The 27681-nt window shown below is 33.1% G+C and overlaps 5 protein-coding genes across 20 annotated transcripts; 3 read left to right on the top strand and 2 right to left on the bottom strand.

Moving 5' to 3' along the window:
* The first annotated feature begins 76 nt into the window (after window positions 1–76).
* LOC103569952 (lymphocyte cytosolic protein 2) lies at window positions 77–5636 on the top strand. Its single transcript, XM_008547517.2, has 8 exons — window positions 77–430; window positions 1254–1316; window positions 1884–1942; window positions 2383–3277; window positions 3357–3498; window positions 4641–4817; window positions 4896–5019; window positions 5096–5636. Exons 1-8 carry the CDS (start codon window positions 350–352, stop codon window positions 5259–5261), a joined length of 1707 nt encoding a protein of 568 aa, XP_008545739.1. The 5' UTR covers window positions 77–349; the 3' UTR covers window positions 5262–5636.
* Window positions 5637–6109: 473 nt separating this feature from the next.
* Window positions 6110–9938, top strand: LOC103569950 (nuclear hormone receptor HR96). 3 transcript variants are annotated; one of them, XM_053742381.1, is made up of 6 exons: window positions 6110–6154; window positions 6221–6334; window positions 6820–7092; window positions 7229–8605; window positions 8702–9121; window positions 9187–9938. In XM_053742381.1, the coding sequence occupies exons 3-6, from the start codon at window positions 6952–6954 to the stop codon at window positions 9382–9384; spliced, it is 2136 nt and encodes a 711-aa protein (XP_053598356.1). In that variant the 5' UTR covers window positions 6110–6154; window positions 6221–6334; window positions 6820–6951; the 3' UTR covers window positions 9385–9938. The 3 variants fall into 3 exon arrangements, 2 of the variants coding, with proteins under 2 accessions (XP_053598356.1, XP_053598355.1); XR_008404409.1 differs by having other exon boundaries at window positions 6123–6334; window positions 9187–9506; window positions 9594–9938; XM_053742380.1 differs by having other exon boundaries at window positions 6123–6334.
* Window positions 9939–10032: 94 nt separating this feature from the next.
* On the bottom strand, window positions 10033–13765 carry LOC103569949 (N-acetyl-D-glucosamine kinase). 12 transcript variants are annotated; one of them, XM_053742390.1, is made up of 8 exons: window positions 13528–13747; window positions 13341–13418; window positions 12726–12927; window positions 12167–12251; window positions 12008–12106; window positions 11668–11920; window positions 11199–11497; window positions 10033–11115 (listed from the first exon to the last, which is right to left on the bottom strand). In XM_053742390.1, the coding sequence occupies exons 3-8, from the start codon at window positions 12818–12820 to the stop codon at window positions 10789–10791; spliced, it is 1158 nt and encodes a 385-aa protein (XP_053598365.1). In that variant the 5' UTR covers window positions 12821–12927; window positions 13341–13418; window positions 13528–13747; the 3' UTR covers window positions 10033–10788. The 12 variants fall into 12 exon arrangements, with proteins under 12 accessions (XP_053598365.1, XP_053598358.1, XP_053598368.1 ...); XM_053742383.1 differs by having other exon boundaries at window positions 12726–13060; XM_053742393.1 differs by lacking the exon at window positions 13341–13418 and having other exon boundaries at window positions 13704–13765.
* A 328-nt stretch (window positions 13766–14093) lies between these two features.
* LOC103569945 (tyrosine-protein kinase transmembrane receptor Ror) lies at window positions 14094–27438 on the bottom strand. 2 transcript variants are annotated; one of them, XM_008547507.3, is made up of 5 exons: window positions 27274–27438; window positions 19154–19220; window positions 17882–18122; window positions 17470–17594; window positions 14094–17238 (listed from the first exon to the last, which is right to left on the bottom strand). In XM_008547507.3, the coding sequence occupies exons 1-5, from the start codon at window positions 27341–27343 to the stop codon at window positions 14946–14948; spliced, it is 2796 nt and encodes a 931-aa protein (XP_008545729.1). In that variant the 5' UTR covers window positions 27344–27438; the 3' UTR covers window positions 14094–14945. The 2 variants fall into 2 exon arrangements, with proteins under 2 accessions (XP_008545729.1, XP_008545730.1); XM_008547508.2 differs by lacking the exons at window positions 19154–19220; window positions 27274–27438 and adding an exon at window positions 18285–18446.
* Window positions 22284–27356, top strand: LOC103569946 (serine/threonine-protein kinase pakF). 2 transcript variants are annotated; one of them, XM_008547509.3, is made up of 3 exons: window positions 22284–22682; window positions 24448–24584; window positions 24676–27356. In XM_008547509.3, exons 1-3 carry the CDS (start codon window positions 22499–22501, stop codon window positions 26629–26631), a joined length of 2277 nt encoding a protein of 758 aa, XP_008545731.1. In that variant the 5' UTR covers window positions 22284–22498; the 3' UTR covers window positions 26632–27356. The 2 variants fall into 2 exon arrangements, with proteins under 2 accessions (XP_008545731.1, XP_053598354.1); XM_053742379.1 differs by lacking the exon at window positions 22284–22682 and adding an exon at window positions 23287–23925.
* Window positions 27439–27681: the final 243 nt, after the last annotated feature.

A 27681-nucleotide genomic window follows, 5' to 3' on the forward strand; every position in this document is an offset into this window, starting at 1 on the left:
GCGTCAGCTCCAACGGAAGGTTCCAATTGTTTTCAACGGTCGCGCCCTGTCATCATAAAAATCAGCAGTCATCAGTCAACAGTACACATTTATATCATCAACCACCACATATATATATGTATATTGTTAGATATGTATGTATATATGTGTACGTAAATAAATATATAAGCTGTACTGAGCAATGACACTTGTGTACGCGTGTGGGAAATAAAAAAAAAATTTAGAGTGTAAAGACCGCGAGAGAAACATAACTGTCCCGTATCTTGGTGAGCAAAAAAAAGGGTCAGCCAGATGCGTTCTTACATCGTCACGTGCGCTTTTGAATTTTTTAACACCGGGAATACGGACCATGTCCAAATTGTCAAGGTCTGAAGCTATTAAATTTATCAAAAATTGGACCACCGAGGAAGTTGTACAAGTACTCAAAAAGGTGAAATTATTATTATTATTATTTATAAATAGATTTTTATATACCTACTTATATTTTCTGTTCATCAGTTGCTTGGAATGTTAAATATTGTTGTCATATATTTTTTATTTACTTAATGAATTATGATACTGAATTTGGCCGTCTAATAATTTTTGGATTTTTTTAAAAATCATAAAGTTTTAAAAAATAATTTCAAATAATTGCACCTGTAGTTATTTGGATCTTCTATATGTGCATATTTTTTATTTTTTTTTTTTAATTAGTTGAAAAAAAATTCAAAAATTTTTAATTGCCTGCTACTTCAGGATCGTAATAAATTTAATTTTTTAATGTTTTTTACAGGAAAATTTTTTATTTAAATTTTTTAATTCGAAAATTTAAAAATTTAAAGCTGCTTTTTTTATGTAAAAAAAAATTATTTTATAAATATAATCTCAGGTTCTATTGGCCTGGAAGTAACTCAAAATATTTATAATTTTTCAGAACAAATTCCATAACTTTGATCGCTTCCGCGCTTTAAATAAAAAAAATATATATACTTTTAATGTTAAAATATTTTAATATCAAAAAATGGAGTAATTTTTTGGAGGCTGTTTATTTTTTTCTTAAATTTCTTTAAGATAAGAGACCCAGTACCCGATCAGGGAACTAGTGCTCGATTCCTTCATGTATATATATATATATATATATATATATATATATACATATATACAAATATATGGGTAATCGGGTACTAGTTTCCTGATCGAATACTGGGTCTCTAATTATTTTTATAAAAATATTTTATTTTCTGCCCCATAACATTTAATATTTATATTTTTAGAATGGACTCGAAGAATGTTGTGAAGCAGTATTAAAACGTCAAATTGACGGTGACGAGCTTTGGGTAATAAAGATTAATAAATAAATATTATAATCTATAAGTTTAATTGTAAATAATTCAATAGTTATCGATTACTCATAAGATTTTACTGATTAGTAGCTTTTATTATTTGTCAGTAAGAATAAACAATTTTTTTTTTTTTCTTATGCTTCTCAAATAAATTTGTATTGAAATAAAATAATCGTATGTGAATTAGTAATCGCCATACGTGGAAAAAAAGAAAAGAGAAACTCTGATTTCACTAAAGTAAATTAAGCGAATCGTGTGAATCGTCATCAGTAAACATCTGGAAGTCGCAGCCCGCATAATCCATTTATATTTTCATTTATTATATTAATAATATATTATTACAATACTAGTTACTTATTATTATTTAATAATAATAATTAATCATGTTATTTTCTCGTCGTGATGTAACGAAAAATTCGCTGGTTAAGCGGAATCTGTTATCGGTATAGACATCCGGTCACTACATAACTTTATCATTTTTATTTTTATTTTTATTTTTATTTATATTAGTCTACTACACAAGTGTTTTAAATGATTCTAATGCCTTTAATTACTCGACAGCACTTGACTGAGGGGAAACTAGCTCTTTGGAAGCGAGACTTGACGCGCTCACAAACATGGTAAATATTTTATCATTTTAACACAGTGAATAATTTTATCGATTCTCCAGAAATTTTGTCAGATATTTTCACTATCCCGAATAAAAATCTAAGGGAAATAGACTTTTAAAAATTCATACTCCAATAAAGGGCCGTACATAAAATACATCACGCAAAATTTTATCTTTTTAGAATCTCTCCCCCCTTCTTTACGCTGTCACATTTTCCCCCCTAATAACATTACGTCACAAATTATAGACCCTCCCTTCCCCCATCAGGACAAAAATATATGCATAGAAGTATTCATATATTTACGAATATGGAACGGATGACTTTAAAAATAAAATTTAAAAAAATGAATGTCACGTTTCTTTAGATCCCCGACCCCCTTTGTCACAGTAAGCGACATCTCCTCCCCCATCTAATTAATTATTTAACTATTTATTTTAATTTTTTTAAAGGAGTCTATGGGGATTTGTCGAGGAACTGAATCGCGCGCCAGAAGATCATGTAGCGACATCAAATATTCTTCAAGTGGAACAAGAACCCGTAAGCGATTCTGGATCATGGGGAACAGACTTCGAGGACGACGAAGAAGACGATGACACATTAATTAAAAAAACTAATTTATTACGTAAAAATAATAACCCGCGACAAAGTACTGAGTTTCGAAATAGTTTAATGATGTTTCAGAGAAACGAAAAACTTGCTAAAAAAAATATAAATTATGCACATACTAATAAAACTAATCCTAGGCCTGAAAGTATTTATATGAACTGCGAATCTGAACATGATGCCGCTGATCAAGAAAACGCGTACATGAATTTAGAACAAGAGGATGAAGTAAAAATCCAAAGTGTCTCGCAGTTGCACAAAAAATTTGAGGCGACGTTGGCCGGTCAGTTGAAGGAACAGCTGAAATTACGATATCCATCTGAAAATAAACTAATGATTAAAAAACCTGATATGCCTGATAGATCTACGAAGCCAAAGCTCAAGTCATTTTTGCACACATCCACGAGCCTCGTTCCCGAGAGCAAAGAAATTAAAAAACCCGCTGCGCCACCACCCCGGCCCGAAAAATGCCCCCGAGTTTTCGAAAGATCTGACGAACTCCCCAAGCCTCCGGTGATGCTCAGAAACTTTGACCTCGTCGCTAATCTGCCGACTAAAACAGACGAGAGTGAAGACGAGTATGAAGCTTTTGATGAACAAATTATCGAGCAGAATCGAATTAAAATAGGAAGTAATCAATCACTTGTACAAAAATCTGCCGAGAGTGTTTATAAACCTCCAAGTACAACCAGCCAAGAGAACCAAGAAGATTATGAGATTTACGAATGCATTACAGAGAGCGTAAGTATTTTTAACTTTAGTACTTAAACTTTTAAATTTAATTTATTATTATTATTTTTATTTTTATTTTGTACCATAGCCGGACGATAATACTTATTACATTCAGCCAATTCCGATTCCTAACGCAAATGATCCACCTCCACCGCCGGTAATTTCAAGTACAGAATCAACTCCCACGTTAACTTGTGTTACAAACCCATCAAGATCTCAAAACAAAAGTGGTTGGTATTAATTTATTTCTTTGAGTTGAGTATTACGCAACAAAAAGACAAACTTTTTATAAAATATAAAAAAAAATGAATAGCAGAAGAACACGTGTAGTGCAACTGGCTGCAAAACACTTGCATTTAACTCCCAGTAAACTCAGTTGCGTTCAATCCGCTGACAAGTACACATTATTTTAAATAATTTAATCAAATGGCTACGAAATGCAAAAACAAAGTGGAAAATGTTCGTGTTTTTATTTAAGAATAGCACGTGGTCTTGTTATTGGCTTGGGATCGCGTTTAATAAATGAAGTTATTGATATGATTGTTAGAATAAAGCGCGCAGTGTCCAGATGTTGTTACACACAAGAGCAAGACACTTCAGTGTATTCAGGTCAGGTTAATTACTAAAAGAGTATTATATCTCAATTACAGAAAGATTCTATTTTTAATTTAAACTCGGAAATTTACCTCACGCTGAGAGACCACCGGACTGCTCGAGGCGTTCAGTCTAGTCGCGCATGAGACCTCAGTCGTGTCTTTCTAGTCAATCGGATAACTTGCAATCTAGTTTTTAAATTTTTAACTTATATTGATATAAATTTAAAATGGCATTAGTTAGTAATTCAAAACGTTCTGTATCACTCAATACATCAATGAGAAAACAAGCAAGTCTGTCAGAATGTTTAACTTCTGCTGCGCTTACTCAAGCTCGTCTTAATCTTTCAAGTCAGTGAAACAAGGGCATTCTCAGACAGCCCTCTTCCCACTTTTTAAAAATATTCAATGACTTGCTACTGTCATAAGTATCAAAATTTTATCAATTTATTTTTAAAAATTAGAAGGATCAACTGAAAAAAAGATAACGCAGTGTCAGTTGACGAGATGTAGATTTAAAAAAAAAAATTACTTAGAGTTGTTATCAACCAGGAGTTAAACGAAATTTGTTAAATAAATTTAAGCCTACAAAATTTGAAAATTTTAATTAAACTGACATAAAGTTATGGCAGCTCAAGATCATTGAATATTTAAAAAAGTGCGGGGTATTGTCTGAATGACTTTAATTTTAGTTTTTCAAATTGAGTTTAAAGAATAATAAACAATTTTTTTTTTTTCAAAGCAAACTGATGATATTTTTAAAATTTATTTAATTGCAGAGCGTTCACCAGATAAAAAATCAGCGACGTTGCCTCACTCTGGGAGTAATACATCTCTATCAGCGGAAATGAGAGCTACCCGACCATTACCACCCCCTCCATTTGGACAATCTTATATGGAATCAACGTGGTTTCATAATGTTACACGAGATCAAGCTATTAGTCTTATCAAAGACCGTAAGATTTTCTTTTTATATTTTTTTAAAAGTCTGTCTGGTTAATTAAATAAATCAGTTGACTTAAATTTATTTACAGGAGCTTATAATGGATACTTTTTACTCAGACCATCGACGTCAGATCTCAATAATCCACTGGTACTTGTACTTTGGTTTAGAGACAGAGTTTACAATGTTCCTGTACGGAAAAGAGCGGATAGCAGGTACTTGATATTTTTATATCATTAAATTATTTTTATTTGGTGTTTGATAAACAAAATAAATATTTTATTTTTTTAGATTTGCCTTGGGGTCACTGAAAGCCGACGAACAAACTTTTACAAACGTCGAAGACATAGTTAAATTTTATTCAAAAGAAGAACTCGTTTTATATTCCGGCGGAGTGCAAATGGGCCGTACGAGATTAATAGATACACCCGCTAAATCAATCACCGCTCACAAATAACCATTTTTATTCTAATAGAATTTAATTGATTAATTAATTAAGATATTAATGAGTGATACTGATAAGAAAAATCAATGAGTTTGTTTCTCATGACTGATTTTTTAATGAATTTTCACAAGTGCCTCGACTGGTTGCATTATGATCAAGTATCGTCTTTACTCTACTTAAAAAAATATTTTTACGTATCAAAATTATATATAATATATATTAAAACATATACTAAGTGCACTTAAATATTTATCTATAATTTATAACGGCGTGCAATTAAATATTTAAAAAAAATGCATTTATTTCTATAAAAAAAAAAAATTATTTACTTCTCTCTACTATTTTTTATGTCAAAAATGTGATGAAAATGAAATATATTTATATATATTGTAGTAAAATAAAAACATGTTGTTCTTATTTTATTTAAAAATTATCTGGACATGTAATTTGTGATTTATTACTTGAGGTGAAAAGCATTTTAGACCTCACCGTCAGAGTGACGGCTGATGTATTTTCTTATCACCAAACTGCACTCTAAAATAAGACCCAAGTAAAAAATATCTATGTAATAAGCTTTCACATTTTTTTTATAACAGAATAAATGGAAAAATATTTAAAAACAAATTACAGTGTCTAGATAAACGAATGCCTCAACCCCAAAAAAAAAATTCTCTTATTAGATAAAAAATAATTAAATGTAACTAAGTTCGAAATTTAAAAATAAAAGTAGACAATTTCCGCGGCAAAATCAGTACATAGTCCTCACTTTTATAAATAAAAAGATTCAAAATTCGCGCCATAAAATTTAACCAACTTGAAGAAAAAAATTAAACGAATATTCTTATCATCAAAGTTGTAAACTTGATCGGATGATGACAGAGGGGTGTGATAAAGACAGATTATAGGTAATGAACATTTATATTTCTTAAAATAATTTAACAGATCATTCAGCACACGTTTTTACTGCATAGATCACTAAGTGTTGATAAGTGAGAGTCAATTTAAAGTTTCATTCAAGCTGTCATTTAAAATAATTCGTACTCCTCAACCAACACTTGCTACCAAAGTTATTATTATAATTCGTGGTAAGATCAACTTTTGTTGTTATTTATTTTCTTTTTTATTTATCATTTACTAATTAATCATTATCTACATAAATAATAAACGTGTTTAAAATTATCATACTGGTTATCTGACGTCTCATAATTTTTTGATTTTTAAAAACAAATTTCAAAAATTGCACCTATAGTTTTTTTAATTTTCTTCACGTGCATATTTTTTTTTTTAATTTATTGTTTTGAAAAAAATCAAAACATTATCAGACCTCGGGTAATTTTAACATCATTTAAAAATTATACTGAAGTTAGCCGAGGTCTTATAAGTTTTTGATTTTTTTTCAAATGATAAATTATAAAAAATATTTGAAAAAATTGCACGTGTAGTTTTTTAAATTTTCTACATGTGCATATTTTTATTTTTTATTTTTTGTAATAGATCTATGAAAAAAAAAAAAAAATTCAAACTGTTGTCTGTTAACTTCAGGATCATTAAAAATTATCTATTATTTCAGAGTTAAATAATAATGAGTCACAGCTAATTGTCCTCGTGGATGATTTAATAACTAAAGAGCGCAAACAAGCGATGAGGTGATTTAAAAATAATATTTTAATGTCAGTGGACGCGAACTATTTATTTAAAAGATATGGAAGATGAACAAACTGGTGGTAGAGAAGCCAACAAAATTTGTGGAGTCTGTGGAGATCGTGCCCTAGGATACAATTTCAATGCTGTGTCATGTGAAAGTTGCAAAGCCTTTTTCCGGAGGAATGCCTTAAAAAATAAGGTGACTCATTACTTATATTTATTTATCTAGTTGCTTAAATTTAATCTGTGTGTAAGTAATAGTATGTTATCACAGATTTTGTGATAAGCGGTAATGAAATGAGTAATCAATTTATAATAAAATTGTTGTTTTGTAGGATTTCAAGTGTCCGTTTTCGGCAAATTGTAATGTCACGCCTGTTACCCGACGATTTTGTCAGAAATGCCGGCTGGACAAGTGCTTCAACATCGGTATGAGGAAGGAGTACATCATGACAGAGGAAGACAAGGTCCTGAAGAAACAAAAAATTGAAGAGAATCGGGCCAAGAAGCGATCGAGTGATGATACTCGAGGCCCTAGGATGAAGAGAGAAGTTGTTGAAGACGCGAGCTTTGATGACACGTCGATGTCAGTCGCTTCGGTAGCATCGACAGCTTCTGAAACTTACTTTTGGGAGTCTGATAAAAAGTACACGGACTTAGATGCCAACAGAGAACGAACTGTCGAGAGCATGAGTCCAGCAACGGCTGCAAGTGTACCGAGTCCTTCGAGTCCTCCTGAGAATCGAGACATCATTGGCTCGAAAACGTTGGATATGCTCAAGGATTCGACGCACTCGAGCCAGTTTTTCCGTAAATGTCATGGCCCTTTTTCTAGAGACGATCCTTGCCGTTCGGAAAAAATCAGCGATGAGTCGACGAGCAGCACGAAAGATTCTCACTTTAATAATTCGTGTGAGTTCTCATCAGAGTTAGCTAATAGTAATTTGAATGGAGAAAGACATTCAGAGGTGGTAACAAGAGATAGATCGAAAAACTCTTCAGTAATTAGAGAGCGCAGTAGAGAAGACGGGAACTGCGCGAGAGAAAATATTAAAATAAAGTCAACATCGACTAAGTCAATTGATAAATCCGACTTTCTTGTTAAAGTTTTACTCAGTAATCCACAATTAGTTGCTAAATTATTACAAGACAAAAGTATTGTTGCTAAAATAATGTCAGATCCTGAAGTTGCGGTTACGCTGGCAAATAGTCCGCAGATGTCGAAACTTTTTGATCCTAATGATACTCAAGAATCCGTCAGCACTAGCATAGCCTCAAGTAGTTTTACAGATAAAGTTTCAAATAATATAATTTGTAATATACTGGATTCGGAGCAGCACAGTGTTGACAATCCAATTCTAACGAATCTAATAACGAATGAGAAGTCGGGGGATAGTAATAATAAAGTAGATGAGTCTCCTACTAGTATTAGTAATAATGACTGGAGCAAAAGTACCGATGACGTTACCAGAGATGTGGTTCAAGATGTTCAAAGAATTCCAATAGCTGTTAATTCAATAGAATCTATATTATGTGAAGCTATTAAATTAGAATTTTCGGCTTACTCAGCTTTGGGTGGCAATCAAAATAGTAGAGAATTAAATGACGCTGAACGCGCTAAATTAAATGAATTAATTGTTGCTAATAAAGCACTACTCGCACCCCTAGATGATGATATCACGAATTTAGTTGGTGAAGAATGTCGATTTAAGGTTTGTTTTTTAATATTCTTGCATTATTTTTTACTGATACCGTCAGTTTTTCCACGATTTCGATCAGAAATTAAAATAAATAAATAATTATTGCAGGGTACTGCTGGATATTCTGATCCTGTGCTTCTAGATGTAATAAATTTAACAGCAATAGCTATCAGAAGATTAATAAAAATGTCGAAGAAAATAAACGCATTCAAAAATATGTGCCAAGAAGATCAGTTGGCACTTTTGAAAGGCGGATGTACAGAAATGATGATCTTGAGATCAGCTTTGAATTATGATTCTGACAAAGATATATGGAAAATACCTCATAGTCAAGAAAGAATGTCAAAAATAAAAGTTGATGTGCTTAAAGAAGCTAAGGGTAATCTTTATTCCGAGCATTCTAAGTTTGTAAGGACTTTTGATTCTCGGTGGCGGGATGAAAATATTATTTTAATACTCAGTGCTATTGCTCTCTTTTCACCTGACAGACCACGTGTCGTACACAGCGACGTCATTAAATTAGAACAGGTATTTTATTATTATTTTTAGATTTATTTCATACGATGCTAATTAATCCGGGATTTTAATTACAGAATTCTTATTATTATTTATTGAGACGTTATCTGGAGAGTATTTATCCAGGATGTGAGGCCAAGTCAACATTTTTAAAACTGATACAAAAAATATCCGAGCTTCATAGACTTAATAATGAAGTCGTTGATGTTTATTTGAATGTAAATCCTTCGAGTGTCGAGCCACTTTTGATTGAAATATTTGATTTAAAACACTAGGTAATTAAAATACAGCCGAATTATATTAAGTCTGACATCTAGTCGATGGAGGAACGGAAATTTTTTTTAAATTCATGAGTTTGAATGTAGCACAGACAAATTTTAAATTATCAATAAATAGAGTAAGTAATTAATGAAATAAAATTTTTAAATTAAACGCATTTTTCAAAAAAATTATTTATTTAATTATTTATTCTATTTATTTATAGTTTTAAGTTTATCTGCTACATTCACTCATAAAAATTCAACCCCTTGGCTGGGTGACTAATCCGCAGCGGGGTCAGAAGGAAAATTCAAATTTAACAGAATCAGACATTAGAATTCGGCTGAATAGATAATGACATACCATTAAAGTATATATTTTAAAATAAACTAATTAAATTTATCAAGTATTTAGCTTATAAATGTTGATATTATTTAATAATTATGTTAAAAGTATGATAATATATTTTCTACTTTAAAACAATCAAAAATATTGTATAGATAAAAAATTTATTTTATGATTATTAAGTTTGTTGATTTAATTTTAATTATTTAAATAAATATCAACAATTGATGTTTAAAATAGTGCAAATATTTTTAAAAAATATTATAAGCTACCGCAGTTATGTATTGAAATGTTTTAGTAAAAAAAAGAAATAATTGTGATACCGTGTACAAAAATACATATATTTTTACAGTGAACAGATTTACAGTAAAAAATTTATTTTATTTCTTTTACAAGTTAATTTACTAGTAATTTATATCCGGTTGCGTTGCCTTGAGCCCAAGGTTATCGAGAAGTGAAAACATTTAAGATTAATTTATCCTTTCACTGTTGTTTATTATTATTTATTCTTGGAGCCTGTTAAAAATTTAATTGTAACGAGTACAAAATATGTTTTCTATATAAATGATGTCAATTTTACCGATTGTTGTTGTCCCAGAAGAGCCCGAGACTCCATAGAGCCAAGAAGACGAGCATCGGCAATACGATGAAGAAGAAAATTGTAAATAAACAGAAGACAAATATATAACCTACGATATTTATAAACTTGATGATACCCCACATTAAAATATATAAAATCCATCCAAAAAAATTTGCTATACCCATTTTTTTATATAAATTTATATGAACATTTAAATTTTATTTGACTGTCAAATTTTTATTTTTATTTTGTCTTCCATATTCACGTAGTATACAGTCGTAGACAAAATATATATATAAATATAACAAATGCTACAATTGCGATAAATAAATTAATAATTGACCGGTGAGAAATTTCTATATAAAAATATATAAGACGTAATTATTTTATTGACAAAAATTCGGTAAAATTTTTTAAATATTTTTAATTCCCAGTACTCCAAAAATATATACGAGATCAAAGTAAATATATACTTATACTTTTTACTTATTATATTTTACGACGCAGCAACACAAAGTGTTTCGCAAGAATTATCGATAGCTATAACAGAAGTTCCTTTCTTCGGTTCAGTTCCTCGTTTGTAGTAAAAAAAAGCCTCGGAATTTTTATCATGAGTCTTAACAAGACTTTCACAAGATATTTTTTCACCGGCAACATAACAAGCGCCAATAGCCGAAGGTGCTTTCAATCTCAACAAAGTCAATTCATCAACTATATGTCCTCCTTTAATTTCATCCGTGAAACCTTTTTCCATTAAATTCCATGACTTCCAAACTGAGCCAACGCAGATTACCTTCAAGCCTCCAGTCGCCAATTTCACATCCTGGTAAAATTGTTAATAAATAAATAAATTTTGTTCTTTTTAGAGACCGAGATTTTAATATAATAAATTAAAAATATTATTACATTGTGCGCTTTAGCAGCCAGCGTATTTACATATCGCGCAAGATATTCTCCAGCATGTGTAAAAAAACTTTCACAGAGCGGATCATTTTTTTCACATCCAGCAACAAGTTCTTTAGTGAACATGGCGAATTTACTTTTATCAAAATTGGAGTAAAGATGTGGCAGCATTTCGTTTTGATTATTCACTCGGAAAAATTTTTTCATCGCCGTCCAAACGAAGGCTGTAGAGTGTGGAGCTTTTTGTAGCCCATCCAAATCATCAAATACACATTTGCAAGCTCTGTGGGCTATCCAGAAAGCTAAAAGAGCAAGAAAACTTTCTAAACCCATGATAAATAAATACCCCACAAAAAAAATCCATATACCCATGGATCCTTACATAAATCTATACTTTTCTATATGAATTCCTATGGGTTTCCATGCAAGCCCATGGATTTTTTGATAGGGTATAAAAATATTAACAAATTACCTCCGCCTTCGTCACCAATCATGTGACCCCAGCCTCCACACCCATGAGTGCTACCATCTGAATTAATTAGTAGACCATTACTTCCCGTTCCCGCTATAAGAACAATACCTCCGCAATTAGAACCAGTTTTTAAACTTCCCATCGAGTCTGAACCGACGACATATTCTTTGCTAGCATGCGGGAATTCTTTCAGTAGAGTTTTCACCAACTGATTATTAGTTTCTTCCTCCTCGCAGCCGCTCAAGCACAAGCCCTAGAATAATTTACTCAGTAAAATATTTTTTTTTTTTCTAGTGTACAAGTTCAGTTAAATACAAAATTTTTTTAGAAGGTAACATACGACACAATCAAGAAGACGAGATTCAGGAATATTTAAAGTTTCCTTAGCTTTTAAAATCATGTTATTGATTCTCAAGGCAGTTTCCTTTATACCCAAACCCTGCAATTGTCATCGAATTATTTATTACAGTTTAATAAATAGTTGAGTGACATAAATTACCCAGTGATTGGTGCCAGGGCCCTTGATATGCGTCAGTTGATTTCCTTTGCCGTCCATTATTATCAAAGAAGAATGAGTGCCGCCTCTAAAATAATGTTTTGATTATTTTAATTGACCTGTTTTATTAATTTATTATTTTTGTCAAGCTTTGATAACACGAGGTTATTATCTATGATAACAAGTATAAATTATATTGCTATCTGTTGTACACTAAAATGTCTAGAGCAAATTACCCAGTTTCCGCCCGATTTAAAAATTCTATTTTCAAATTCCATTTTAATTTATTTTAAAAAAATACCAGGTTCCCGCCTTTGACTTTAAAATTTAAAAATAAATAAAAAGATGAAAATAATTTAATTGAAGTAGAACTGGACACCGGTAAGAGATTTACCTGGCAACCGGAAACTACTTAATTTATATCATTAATTAATAAATTATTAGGATAAAAAATAAATATCCGGAAGTAGTATTTATTATTGATAAAATTTTTTATCTATTTCTCAAGATAGCGACTGATAATTTAAAGTCATGACCATGCTGATAAAATTAATTTACTTACCCTTCAATTCCTCCGATTATTATTTCTTCATGATTTGATGTTTCTTCAGACATTTTGCTATTTGAATTAATACTTTTTTCTTCTTTGTCTTTCATTGCTGACAAAAAATGTCTTTACAAATAAAATCAATTTTCTCTTATCATTGATCCCTTGTTCTTTTTATTTTGACCACTGGGTTTTAAAATCGCACTTAAAACTGTAACTTTATTTGAATAAAAGTCATTTAATTATTGCGGTATCAGAACCACTGGTGTCGCTTATCAGTAATTTATCATTAACTCATACAATTTAAATGATGATTTATGGATCACTAACGTTTATTATTTTAACTTATGCTATAAATGTAGACGTGATAAATTATTTGAAATTTTTTACTGTCTAAACGTCTGCTAATCCTACAATTTATTTATTTTATTCAACGGATGAATAATTAAAAATTTTTTAAAATTATCCTGAATTTAGTAGACTGACAATTTTCAAATTTTTGAAAAAACTGACTACAAAGTTAAAAATATGCGCATGCAGGAAAGTTAAAAAACTACAGGTGCAATTTTCAAATAAATTATCATTTTGAAAAAAATTCAAAAATTCTAAGACGTCAGCTAACTTCAGTACCATATAAATTGTAAATAATTCACTTCAGTATCATAAAAAAATTCTTTTATAATTTTTTGACAGCCAAAGAAATTGGTACTAAAAGTAACAGACATTAAAAAAATAAATTGCTTTTAAACAAATAAAATACTTGTAAAAAAAACTTAAAAATTTTTTCTGCATGTTCTAAAAACTGTATTTTACTCACAAGTTAATTTGTTTAAAAAAATTTAAAAAATGTCTAATGTCTGCTACTTTCAGTCTCATCAGACAAATGACTAATTTTAGCTAAAGCTCATGGTCTGATAAAAAATAGTAAATCCACAGATAAAATCATTTATTGTTTTTATTATTAAAATAAAATTTTAAACAGATGTACAGTACACAACATTTTTGTCGACGAATGCGACCAATTACTGAGTACTGAAACTGAACTACTCGATGACGTCTCATTCCTAAAAAAAAAAAAAAAAAATAAACGAGCCAAAGAAATGTATGTTTTCATCACGCGGTATTGTGTCATGTGACTGCTGAAAAAAGCGGGAAATTTGAAAAAAAGTATCTACGAAACTATAAAATAAATTTAAATATTTTATTATAATTATTTATGTGAAAAGATAAATATCTCACTTTTCTATTTAAAAATAAAGAAATGGGGTATTGGGAAATTAAAAATAAAAAAAATATTTACAAAAACATTAATCTTGTATTATATTCGATTAAATATATAAAAATCTTACACGACTTAATAATTATCTGTGTATAATAATATAATATAAATATAAATATCAGTAAATGATGGCTTTGTATATATGACGAGTTACCGAACATCAATCAATAATAAATAAAAACAATAAATTTTAATTCATCAGTTCCTGTACTCGTCATTTAAATTTAAAAAGAAAATTAATTTTTTTATTCATAATTAATCATGTAAATTAATTACTTCCTCTTCGTCTTTTATTCCTCAAATTTTTTCCGATAAAAAAAATAATTTAAAATAAAGTTAAATCCAGTTATTCATTATAATGGATAAGAATTACCGCTGACTAATTCTAGGTACTGAACTTTTAAGTACATCGTTAATAATATAAAATTCCTTATCCACCGCATTGGGTGCGCAGGCCGGTAAAATACTTAATTTATTTTTGCTTCCATTGCTCCGTAGGTCCTGAGCAATTGAAAAACTTTTACAACACTCAACACACTTAGATCTTTACCTAGACATAAGTATTTATTTTAAATACATCGTACATTACAAATAATGTCTTGCTGTTGTAGTTTTTTTTTATCCTCATTTTTAAAATTTAAATTTTAATTCAAATTTAAATTTAAAGAACACATACAATTATTGTATCCATTTGGTTAAGAAATGGTTTGCGATAACAGACATCGCAGTGAGCTAATATTTTTTTTAATACTTAGGACGTTGACAATTATTGCTAGGAGATCAATCCTACATGTGACATTGTATACAAGTAAATAATACGAAATACAATATTTATAAATTCAGTCATTACTCAGCAGCTCTGAGTATCAAAAAACATCATAAATATTATCTTAAAATTGTTTTTAGACCACTTAGTTATTTAATTAATTAATTAATAAATAAAATAAATAAATAATTCACTTAGTAAGTCGAGTTTCAGTACCAACTTTTGTTGGATCCGCGAGTCTCACGACCGTTTGTGCTCCATTTTGGGCATTCTTGGCAACCGGTGAGCTCCTGCCGACTTGATGCGGCGGGCTGACGGGTAAAACTCTTTTTGCTCCACTTAGTTTTGGGGAATAACAAGATTTATCATCATTGTTAATTGTTGAATTTAAATTACTAACACTGCCTTGACTTTCAGTCTTCCTTACGGACACTATTTCCGAGCTGCTCCTGAAATTATCTTTACGAGCAAGTGAATCGTGAGCTAATAGTGCGGGAGAACCGACTTTGCTACCCCCGCTGGCGCTGGTGGTCTTCTGTTGGTTGGTCAGGTAAGTCTGATTGACGTACCAATTGTGCAGTCGATGGTGAATCTCCGGAAATTGCGGGCGACGATTTGCAACTTCGTGCCAACACTCAATCATAAGACTGTATATCATTGTGGGACAGTCCTCAGGACAGGGTAATAACTGTCGTGAACGAATCATGTCAATGACTTCTTGATTATTATAGCCGTAGTAAGGCTGAAGACCGTAACTATAAATTTCCCATAGGACTACCCCGAAACTCCATACATCTGACTCGGTAGTAAATTTTCCGTAGAGAATAGACTCCGGCGGCATCCATCGAACTGGTAATAAGCTTTTTGATTGAACTCTGTAGTAATCGCTGCTATATATGTCTCGAGATAATCCAAAGTCGGATATTTTAACAGTTAAATTTTCACCGACAAGACAATTTCTCGCGGCAAGATCACGATGGACGTAATGATGACTTGCTAGATATTCCATTCCCGAGGCAATCTGGAGAGCTATGTGGAGGAATTCTGGTTGTTCGAGAATTTTTCCTTCATTGTTGATCGGAGCATCGGATCGGGGTGAATGGTGGATAAGAAATTCGTGCAAATCACCTTGAGTCATGTATTCAAACAACATGCACATTGGCTCGCCTTTTAAAATCACTCCTAGAAGGCAAATAATATTGGGATGTCGTAAATCAGTCATAAGATCGACTTCTCGTTTGAAATCACTCTGCGTTTTAGGTGTCGCATTTTCTTTCAACGTCTTTACTGCAACGTAAACAGGCTCTTGAAGTTTTGTACCAGGTACCGGCAACAATTCTCCCTTGTATACTTTGCCGAATGCTCCCTCACCTAACTCTTGAAGCAAAGATACGTTTTCCAATGAGTACTGGGGCACACATCGCGTAGCTGACGATCTACTGCTAGATACGCTGTTGAGAGTTCCAGTACCGGGAGTAGTGGCACCTCCAGATGTCAATAAAGATGTCATTTCAATGGGTTGTGTTGTACTGCGTCTGCCGTCATAAATATTTTTATCGCACTGCACTCCAGTCATCATTTTGCCGCAAGGTAAAGTATTTGAGGGTCGCCGTCGGGATTTTCTGTTCCGATAACAACAGCAATAACAAGCGAGTGTAAAGATAAATCCTGCTGATAGTACAAAACTAATTGTCACATAAATCCAAATCTTATCAACGCATTTCATTATCCTACATGGTTCTTTCTGCATTTTATTATTGACATCGACGTAACACCAGGGCTGTGCTTCCTTGCCACCGGGATTTCGACAGTACGAGTGCCGTCCACGTAACTCTGGATACTCGGAGATCTGAAGATTAAACTGATGCAGCCATTTTAAGCAGGGACGGTTGTATATACTGTAGTTGACAGTTCCATTGTAAGTAATACCGTTACCCCAATAACAGTTCACGTCTTCCTCGGCGTTTTGTATACTTGGTACATCAAGCGACAGACAATCAATGGCTTCTTTAGTTCCTTGCACCGGTAAATCTGAACACTCGGGCAATCTTAATTGCTGAAGCAGAGGATGTCGTTTAGCAATAGCATATTCTTTTCTACACAATTCATTCTCTAAAATCTCACAATCTTCACGGCATATTTGCCGTAATTTTTTATTCAACAAATCCTTCCTCGCAGACTTTGGTTCTCCGTATCTTTGACCTATTATTTTACCACTTTTCTCTTGATTCCATGATGATCGACGGTTTAATCCACTTCGTTTCCTGCGAATTTTACCAGGAACTGTTAAAATTTCATCACTGCCCTCATTTTCGTCGTCGAGCGGATCCGCTTGGTCATTTGAATTCAATGAATTAAATAGTTGTAAGCTTAAGTTTGACGTTTTTGTTTTAGCTCTCGTTAAAGGACGATCACGACAAATTGGAAATGTCGAGTAGCACAGCGACGGCTTTGCGTAGACTGCGCAATTAGGTGAAATATCTCTGTAATTAATTATTTTAATGTTAATTACTTTCAATTATTTAATAAAAATAATAATAGTATTTATGCACAACTGGGCTCCGCCTATTTTTGATTAAAAAATATCCAGTATCGCACATATCGCTGTAGATAAATTACATCAGCAAATATGTAATAATTTATTTAAAATACTTTTAAAATTAATGGAGCTAAAACTGCATAACTAATAAAATAATTAACTGAATTATAATTACTTTGAATAATTAATTACTCCAAATGCCTGGACAAGTTTTTCTTCCAACATTTTTTGTGTCGCTGGATATGGAATATGAACCGACTGATTTCCTACAAACTCTGCACACGTTTTTCCAACATATATCTTAAAAAAAAAGAAATTATATAATTAAAGTGATTTATTTATGTTCTTTATAAGTTAAAAAAATATGAACGTGAATTTGGCTGACAATTATCAATTTTTTAAATTTTATAATAAATAATAAAATGTAAATAGAGTAAAAATTAAAAAATGCACATTTAAATATTTGAAAAAACATCCCGCGCATTTTTTAAAATTTCATTATTTCAATTAATTCATTCGTTTATTTAAAATTTATAAATTGTTTTGTCTGCTACATTCATACTCATGTAATTTTTTTTTTTATATACCTCGCATTCATCCTCGTTATTGACTTTGTGACCAGGTACATCAGCAGTTTTAGTTGTTGAAATAATTTCAGGTGGATTATTTATTTCCGTACTTTGTACTATCTTTTCCAGGAGTTTTGGTCTTGCACTGGTGATAATCGTCGTAGTTTTTTCCGTAATTGACAATAAAGATTTTGTACTTGCAAGCTCAGCATTTTTTTTTTCAATAAACTCGAGATTCTCCGCAGCTCCTTCATTTTCTCTAAAAAGAAAAATAAATAAAACCGTCAGACTTTAAAATAAAATTTTTATTACTTTAATTTTAGTTCTGATACTCAGAGATCACCGCATGCTGCTAAAATAAATAATTAATAAACATAAACATAGACGTAATTAGTGTCACATTAACAAGTAATATACAGACCTTTTTAAATTATTTAAATTTATATCAGACAACACTCCGTACGTCAATAAAAAATATATCAGCAATAAAAACACGTGGTGCCTCATAATAAATAAAAAAAAACAAATTTAAATAAATATCAAAACATTGAATAACATAAATAGTTATTGTTGACAATATGAGCGGCCATTTTAAAATTTTGACAGCGCCATCGTGTGTTCGGGTTTTTAATTAAAAAAGTTACGCGCGAGGGTGAGAAGAAAATAAATAAAAGTGGAAAAAATAGAGTATAAACTAAAAAGGATCAGAAATGTAATATATGACGTAAAATATATGACAAGGACAAGAACAAGGGCAAGGACAAGGACAAGGACAAGGACAAGGACAATGACAGCTGAATGTTTTTATACAGAATTTTGAAATATCATGGAAAGATGATTGGAAATGTCACTGACAGCTGTCAATTTTATAAATTTTAGAATAAATAAATAAAATGTAAGTAGAAGAAAAATAAAAAAATGCGTTTTTAGATAAATGAAAAATTAGTACGCGCATTTTTTTTAATTTCATTATTTTAATTTATAGAGGGTAGAAGTAGCATTTGTGGCCACTGCTCCATTTTTGGACATTTAATACTTAATTTTAAATAATGAAAACGTATAAAAAAAATTTAACTGTAATAGTATGATAAAAGTATCCAGACACATTTAAAAAATTAATTATGCTATTGCATATTTTGAAAATTATTTTATTTAAAATTTAAAAAACTGTCAGTTGTCAGCTACATTCACATTCATCATGGAAAGAATGAGAATAAAAAAAGAGCTTAATAAAAAAAAATAATAATAATTCTGAGATACAAAATTGATAGTAAAAATGATAACTTTTACCGTTTTATTTCAGACACAAGTGACACGGGAATTGAAACAGGCAGTGTCGTGTTCTCGATCGTTTGAGCTGGAACAAAAATGAATTATTTCCATGCAATTTCATAGAATGGTCAATAAAGGCCGGTCGTTAAATGAATGTGTGTGAATATAAGCTGAGTATAGTGGGATTTTAGCAGGCTGTTGGGTCCAGTTGAACCCGTACGCCAGGACAGGGAGTATCCGAGAGTATCAAAGCTTCAAAGCTGGTGATATGCTGGCGCTGGAGTTGAAGCTCTTTCTCCAACGAGCAAAGCGAGAAGCAGCATGCCACAGGCTAAATTCGGTACAAGTGTCGCCGTGGTAACGTACCCTCGTAAAACCTAGGATCCCGACCCCCTCATTTACCTCCTGGCTCATATAACCCACGTCCCCTCACCTCTGCGTTTACCCCAGGACATAAAGCCCCTACAAGCTTATACTACCACGATTACTTGCGGATTTTCATCCGTTACGTGTCTATGTATGTATGTACTCTGTACTTGTCTGTATTATCCTACTCTTCTCTACTCTACTCTCTACGCTCGACTTTTCCCAACTGATCCCTAGAGTAAAGAAAAATCCCAATCCGTGGATACGAGCTAACTGCTGATGGGGAAAATGGCTAGTACATGTATAAGGTTAATTTGCCCAGACGAGTCATCGGATATTGCATGAACACTCTTACTCTCTGCTATATAGCTCCCCTAATATTACGTAGTATCGATAAGATTGCCTGGAATATTGGTGACCTTATCTCCTTTGAAAAGGTTCATACGCTACCTAGATTAAATGAATGAAAGTCCGGGATTAAGTTGACAATAGAAATTCGGCAAGATGTTTTGCCTAGCTTTTACTGTTACACATTTTATTATTATCATTTTTCGAATCTCCCGGGATTAATGTCCGGTAAAATGTCTGATGATTATTTTTATTTATTTTTTTTCCACTCAATGAACGACTGCAAGTTTTAATTGAAATTTAAATGAAGTTGTCTGAGTTATAAATAAAATTATTGTAATATATCAGTGATACGAAAATCAGTGACAGCTAATTCGAAATGCAAAGACATTTACAGAACCGCAAAGCACGTGGCAAATACCAATAAATCAGACGGATCGATTAACAAAGGCGGAGATAATAGTCAACCCGAGCGGTACAAGTGTCGCAGATAGGGAATAATTTACATGTCTAATTTACCCCCGTGTCTACCAGTGATTCGTGGAGTACAGAGGGTGGAATCATGTATTTATGCGGACGTTTATAAGCACGAGGGGACACTGGATTCTCTCCATTATCCAGTCGTACAATCTGTATATACATATTTTTCGATATGCCGTTTTATATTTATTTTTCCGGTCAGAATCCTGCTGAAAAAAAAGAGAAAAAGAAATTTATCGAATAAAAAAACATATACATTTTTATATTGTATAAGTGGATCCATATATCCGTTGGTAAACGATAAATATCTCATTTTGCTTTTTATTTCAATCTTCACTTTCTCTAAAACGCCTGCCGTCGAGCGGAGCTTTATATAGAAAAATTTTCTCATTGTCGATGGATGAAATTCTTCGGACGCTTGCAGATAAGTATTTTTCTGGAATTTTTTATCTCCTCTTTACTTTTTTTAGCTCCTACGGACGTATGTGCTCTCGGGGCAAGAGGAATGTCTGATGAATCCAGAAAGTAGGTATGTACGCACGTACATCCATCTATATGGATATATTTTAGAATTTATATACATGTGTAGAGAGATAGCAAGTGTACAGTAGTGATGTAGTGAGAGATTCAACTCTGCGTAGTGGGTTTTAAACTGTTTTCGTGTAATTTTAGATCGGCAAGATAACGCTTTGCGTTTGGCCCACCCTGTGGACTGTGGAGATGAAACGAACGAGTAGCAGAGAAACCAACCCAGTGTGTAGAATATATCTGTACATTATAATTGTATATACAGATGAGATGGAAGACACGGAAACTGTAACTGGGTAGGAGTATGTAGACAAGAGATGAAGAGAAGTGAAGAGAAAAGATGTTACGCCGGCCAGGCTGATGGTATATAGGTGGGTATGCTATGGATAGGAGGGAATCAACGTCTTTTTCTCTCTCAAACGCAGTTATACTGACTGGCTCTCGCGGATAACCGTGCCGCCAAATTCAACATCGTCATCTTATTTTTATTACTTATTATATATATTAAATATAATATATAATATATAATATACCTTGCGTGGCTGTCTGTCTCCAGTGCCAAATAAATAAGTTCAAAGACTACAAAGTACGTGATAGGAGAACAAATAAGAGCCCGAGGCTGGTGTTTTTATTCAATTCCATGCCACTGGCTTTGGGTCTTATTACTTTTAAGTCCACGTGGGCCGATAGAGATCTATTACACAATGGCTCTGTTGGTTTTTTAAGAGTATTACCGCAGTAAGTAAATAAATACTTTACTAAACTTTGTTATCTTTCACAATTAATTACACTAAAGATTTATTTATTTTTTTTACAGATCCGGGTATAAAAACTCAATGGATTTATAATTTAGCCAAGTGTAGCTGAAAAGATTTACTATTATCTTTGGAGCTTTTTCTTTTAATCTTACGCGGGCTTTTACTCTCTTAGTGAAATGATAAATAAAATAAAAGCACGAGACACACTGGAAAACTCGACACTGTACACTACGGAGCAACCATGGAATCACCAGGATATAAATTTTTCAATGCTAAAAACATTGGTATTGCTATTGCTATCGCGTATCGAACAGAGGACGTACCCATCTAAAATTAAATCCTACGGCAATATACTTTAGCCTTATATACACGCGCACATTTAAAAGCGGTTGTTTGTTTCCGGAATCGATTTAACTGGAAAATTCCTAGCCGTTAAATATTCGGTAGTTATTTATCGGTGTTGTTTTAATCTGGATGTTGAATTGCTATTGAGCTTATCAAAGTAGTGAGCGGAAATACCAGAAAATATATGCTAGCAAAAGTACTGTACTAGTATAGTAGTAGTACCAGCTGTATTATATATTAATACAAATATATAAATATATATATATATATATATATATATATATATATATATATATAAGAGTATAGTGGTGTGTGCAGACGTAAGTAAACGCGAAGGCGTTTATTAATGAGGCCACCGGAAAAGGCCCGGGTGGTGAGTCACGTGAAAGTATGGACTTTGTGATAAGGGGTGAAGTACCAGCACCAGCAGAACGAGAACAAGAACCAGAAACAACACCGGCACTACCAAATAATAGTAGTAGTGTCGTTGCGATAGTGAGATCAAATCTCAAGGAGTCACGAATAGGAGCCAGCAAGGATGATAACGAGCACGGGGGTTGGAGGTGGCGGCGTCGGCGGTATCGGGATGCTAAGAGCTAGAAGACGGGACGTAAGCCTCAAGCCCAATCGCAAACTCGACCGCAAATCATCAAGGGGCATGATCTATGAGAATGAGGAGCTTAGACTGAGGACTATTCACATTAATGCCGAAGTCGAACAAGGTAAATTTTAACCGCAGCTTATTGCTCTATTCTCTTTCGCGGCTACGAAAAACAATTCGTTTTAAATATTATATATAGTTCCAATAAATTACCGGGTTCCTTTAACAGCCTATTCAAGGCACAATAGAGGATTTCAAAATTTAAATGAACTCGCAGTCAGAACTTAATTAATTATGCAGTTTAATAAAGAATTTTTAAATTTAATTTATTGTTTTTCTGTGTTAAGCAAACGGTTTAATAACTTTTTCAATTGATTGAGATTGACGAATTTAATTGATAAAAGATAATTAATTTTGTGGAATCCATTATTTACATTATGGATATTGGTTACTTTAGGACTTTAACAAACCAGATTGTGGGCCAAGGCACATCCACAAGCGTTTAACTAATTTGTGTGCATGTGCCTACAAATAGATCACTGCTCGCTGGACGTTTAGTAACCGTCGTTCAGCTTCGTCGGCTAGTTCTTTCCGCAAACCTGTTCTCGTAGTAATTAAAAAAAAAAATAATGGAATTTAAAAAATTAAAAGTCAATTTTAAAAAACTAATTATGAAAAGCGTAAAAAAAAAAACATGATAATAAAAAAAGCAAATATTAAAAAAGTTTTTAAAAAGTTTGTTTACGCGAGTTGTTGTGTATAAAAAGTTATGAAGCAACAGACTAATTCTGGATGATGGAAATGATGATTAAAAATTTACGTATCAGTTTGAATAGCTCGATAGTTGTTACTGGTGTTACTAGCTTTCTCGTTCAGTCATCACCGGCGCAAATCTACCGCGAGATAGATTACGAGGTCGTGATGCTGCCAAAAGAAAGAAGACATCTGGTGTTGCTCTTTAATGCGCACTTGTGTTTTATTCTTGTATTGGTGTGTCTGTTACAACACCACCGCATCATCATCGTCGTCATCATTCTAATAATCATAATCGTCAAGAGCATCAGCGTAAACTTTTACTGACTCTTACACTCTCGATCATTTTCTCAGCTTCCAATTTTATACATGAGCAATAAACCGCGCGATCGCGAGAGAATTATATTCAAATTGATCAGTCGTTACTCAACTCAGTTATTGCCAGCTACCGATTAAAATCATCTGATTATCATGGATATTATATATATATATTTTTGTGAAAAATAGTATACTTGTATTATTAAATAAATAATAATAATGTGCCGATGGCCATGGACACATGATGCACAGGAGAGAGCGGGAGAGAACGCGAACTACAAAAAAAAATCAGAGTATGTTATAATTATAATATAATTTATTGCTTATATTATTTTTATATATACCTATTATTATTATTTATATTATTAAATATACTATATTTCATATTTGTAATAAATGTTTCCTTTTTTTTTTGTTGTGGAATATAAATATTTCGAGATTATTGTTTTATGTCGGAGTAAAAAATTTATTTTAGTGGAGATGAATTTTAAAAAAATTGGGTTGGCGTCTTGGGTGTGCGATATAAGCGCCAATCTCAACCCTCAAAATAGAATGACTGATGGATGAGCAAATATTTTAGTAATGCTGTCTTTTAATGTTTAAATATCGTATTATTTTTATCAGTTATAAAAATATATAAGAGTATATTAACTATTATTATTTTTATTATTAAAATAATAATGATGATAATAATTTAAATGATGTAGTTAGGGGTGACGTCATAAATAGTTAATTAAGAAATGTCATTTTTTACAATGACATGTGTAATTTAAAATTTAAAAAAATAATAATTATTTTTAATGACATTTTTTTAGGTCAGAATGACATAAAAAAACTACGACGTGAAAACGAGCAGCTGAGACGTGAAATTTGGTGTCTACGTGAAGAGTACGACAAACTAGAAGAAATTGTCAAGAGCCAAAAGAACCTCGTCGACAGTGATAATAACGAGGTTTTTAAATTATTCCTATTACGAATTTATAAAATTTAATTATTTAAACAAATGCATTATTTTATTTTTAAAATTCATGAATAATTCGTAGCACAGCGAGGATATATCTACATCAGGCACTGAAGAGTACGAAGAAGAGGAAGAGGAAGAGGAAGAGGAAGAAGAAGATATAGACAACGAAGACGGAGAGGATGGGGACGAGAACTCGAGCAAAGAAAAAAATAAACGAGTGAATTCAAAGGATGATGTGATTCAAGACGAACTTTTGGAGAATGCTGAGAATCAAAAATTGTCCTCGGAGAAGACTAATAGTCTGCAGCAGCAGCAACACCGTTTGCATGTGGATTTTGATCAATTATCCGTAGTGACAGAAGAGGCAGAGGAGTCAACAAAAAAGGATAAGGAGTATAGAGATGTAAATGAGGCAGAAATGCTTGATAAAACGGCACGTGAATCTGATTCAAATAAGCAGCACGAGGAGGAAAAAGACAGATACTTAAATCAACATGCATTCAACTGGATAATCAATTCAGAGTGTCCTGTCACCCACTCGTCCTCGAGGATAGAGCAACTCGTACTCCCTTGCTCTTCAACACGTAGCATTGTATCCATGAGTAACAATGAGAGTGGTCCGGCATCACCTCCATCAGCATCATTGCTGCCTCCTCCACCGCTACCACCACCACCATTACCACCGGGGATTGGCTGGCAGGGAAAGATTTTTCAAGGAGACACGAGTAATATTCACACCACTACGACAGCGGATCGACAGACCTGCGCAGAATCAATTGCATCCACGCAGCAATTGCGGGCGTCGTTTCAATTGCCTTGGGACAACAGTATATCCTCCTCATCCTCCTTCGTGTTTCCAGACACTCGTTCATGCACGGAATTTGTGACCACAGAGATCACCAGCCCAACAACGACAATAATTGCGCCTTCCTCAAGCAGCGAGAATACCAGCTCTACAGTTATTCACAAGACATCACCCGACATTTACGTATCGGGAGTTATTGCGGCGAGTAGTCAACAACATCATCATCAGTATCAACAACAGCAACAGCAGCAACGCGGGTTCGGAAGCTCCGAGCAGCTATTGATTAGCAATCCTCGTGACTCGTTTAATAAATCGTACTCATGCCAGGAACTAAATGACAAAACCTATTCGTTTGATGTAGCAATGAATCAAGGGCTCGAAGCCAAGAGTTTACCCGATAACTCAAGTACCACCAGCCGAGGAGCCTTTAAGAGCCAGTTGAAAGTTCAATTGTGTAAAATATCGCCGGATTTACTGCCACCGGAATTGGAATTGCCGCCGAAGATGTCACCGATCGATTGGACCCCGGGACAACCCTTTTATCGGACTCTAGAGCCACTCGATCGACGGGAACAACGTCTACTACGGCAAATCCAACTCAACGAGTATCAAGCAACCTCTTTTGAAAGTCCAACTCCCCGTACTTTGGCTCTTTCCAGCTCAATACCCCTTCAAGCTTACCCGAAAACTTTACGGGCAGAGAGAAAACCCGTGTCAGTACCCACAGTATCTAATGTTGTTCCAGTCTGGACTAATGCTCCTCAAAATCTTACCAAAGTTGATACACAAACTCAAACCAGAAGTCGTAGTTCGAGTCAGAGCTCCTCTAGTACAAGTCAGAGCCCAAGTTCCGGCGAAGCGGAAGCTCATAAAGACTTACAGAAGTTATCCAAGTCTAAATGTAAGACCAAAAAGAACAAAAAGAGTCGGGTAAAAAAGACAGCTTCTATTGTCTCCGAAGACAAACGTCGCTCGGATGACAAACCCGAGCGCCGATCATCTTCTTTAGGTCAAGACTGCCAAAAAAAGTGTGCAAAAAACCCACGTAATTCTCAAAACAAATCGAGACTATCAACAAAAAGCCAAAGCCTGGCTCACGAACCAGCTGAATTTATTCCAAGAGATCGAACAATATCAGGAATCAGCCCGGAAGCGGAAAAGCAGCGGAAGACAAGCGATGCCAGCGATAAAGTGCCTTGGTGTGCGTGCTGGGGGAACGGGTGCCTTTGATCGTGTCCCGAGTTTATATCAGTCAAACTTTTATCTATCATACTCTTTTTTAGCGACACTAATTAAAATAATTCACAAAATGCCGATCGATACCTCGGCACGACAAGCGCGCGCTTGTACAAAGCGGTGACTCTCTTACTCTTATTCTCTGTACACCTCGCAAGCTATTCCGGCAACCTCGCCAGGGTCTCTCTGGCTGTAGACTCTAGAGCCTACTACCGACGACCGGTGGATGCCATGTGCAGACCACGACCCCAACACCGAGTGTCGTTGACACGCGTTGACTCGTGCGATCTCGACCGCGTCGGGTGTTGACTATTTTCGTGACAAACGCTACATCTACTCCAAAAAAAAAAATATATATTTATATATATATCCAAGTAAAACAGGCAAGAAAGTCTATATGTATCGTATTTATAAATTTACAAATTTTTTAATTGTAAATATGTCTCATTGTTAATATTAAAATAATTAACTGTTGTCAGATTGTTTATTTTTAATTTTCTATGACAGCAATAGCACATGCCAGCAATAGTAACAATAATAAACCTAACGTCATTGTATTGACAAGTTCAATGAATTGAAAGTGTGTCGTTCGATATCGCAAAAATATTTACTCGGCACGTGAATACGTATACGTACCTATTGACGTGGTGGCAAACAGGCAGAGCGAAACAATGCTGCAAGAAATCCAATATCTCCGGCTGTTCATTTTTGTTCCCAAGTAAAAAAAAAAATAAAATAAAAAAAAAGGAAAAGGGAAATTCCCTTTTTCTTTTAGATCAAGTCACGAATGTGCTTCGGGCACATGGCAACCCCTCAACAATCTCTTCTACTTTCTTCTTCTTTGATGTCCTTACGGTAATTTGCTGAAGAGTCTTTTCATCTTGATGCTCCAAACCGGTGCTTTAAAAAATTTAAATAAAAAATAATTTAATGATCAAACCACTTTGACAACTGCAGTGACAGCAATAATAATTATTAAGCTGGTGAAGATGATACACGTGACATCAATATCACGTGTCAAAAAAGTTTATGCTCGGATGCTGG

Source organism: Microplitis demolitor, chromosome 10 (genome assembly GCF_026212275.2).
Source record: "Microplitis demolitor isolate Queensland-Clemson2020A chromosome 10, iyMicDemo2.1a, whole genome shotgun sequence".
Classification (NCBI taxonomy): domain Eukaryota; kingdom Metazoa; phylum Arthropoda; class Insecta; order Hymenoptera; family Braconidae; genus Microplitis; species Microplitis demolitor.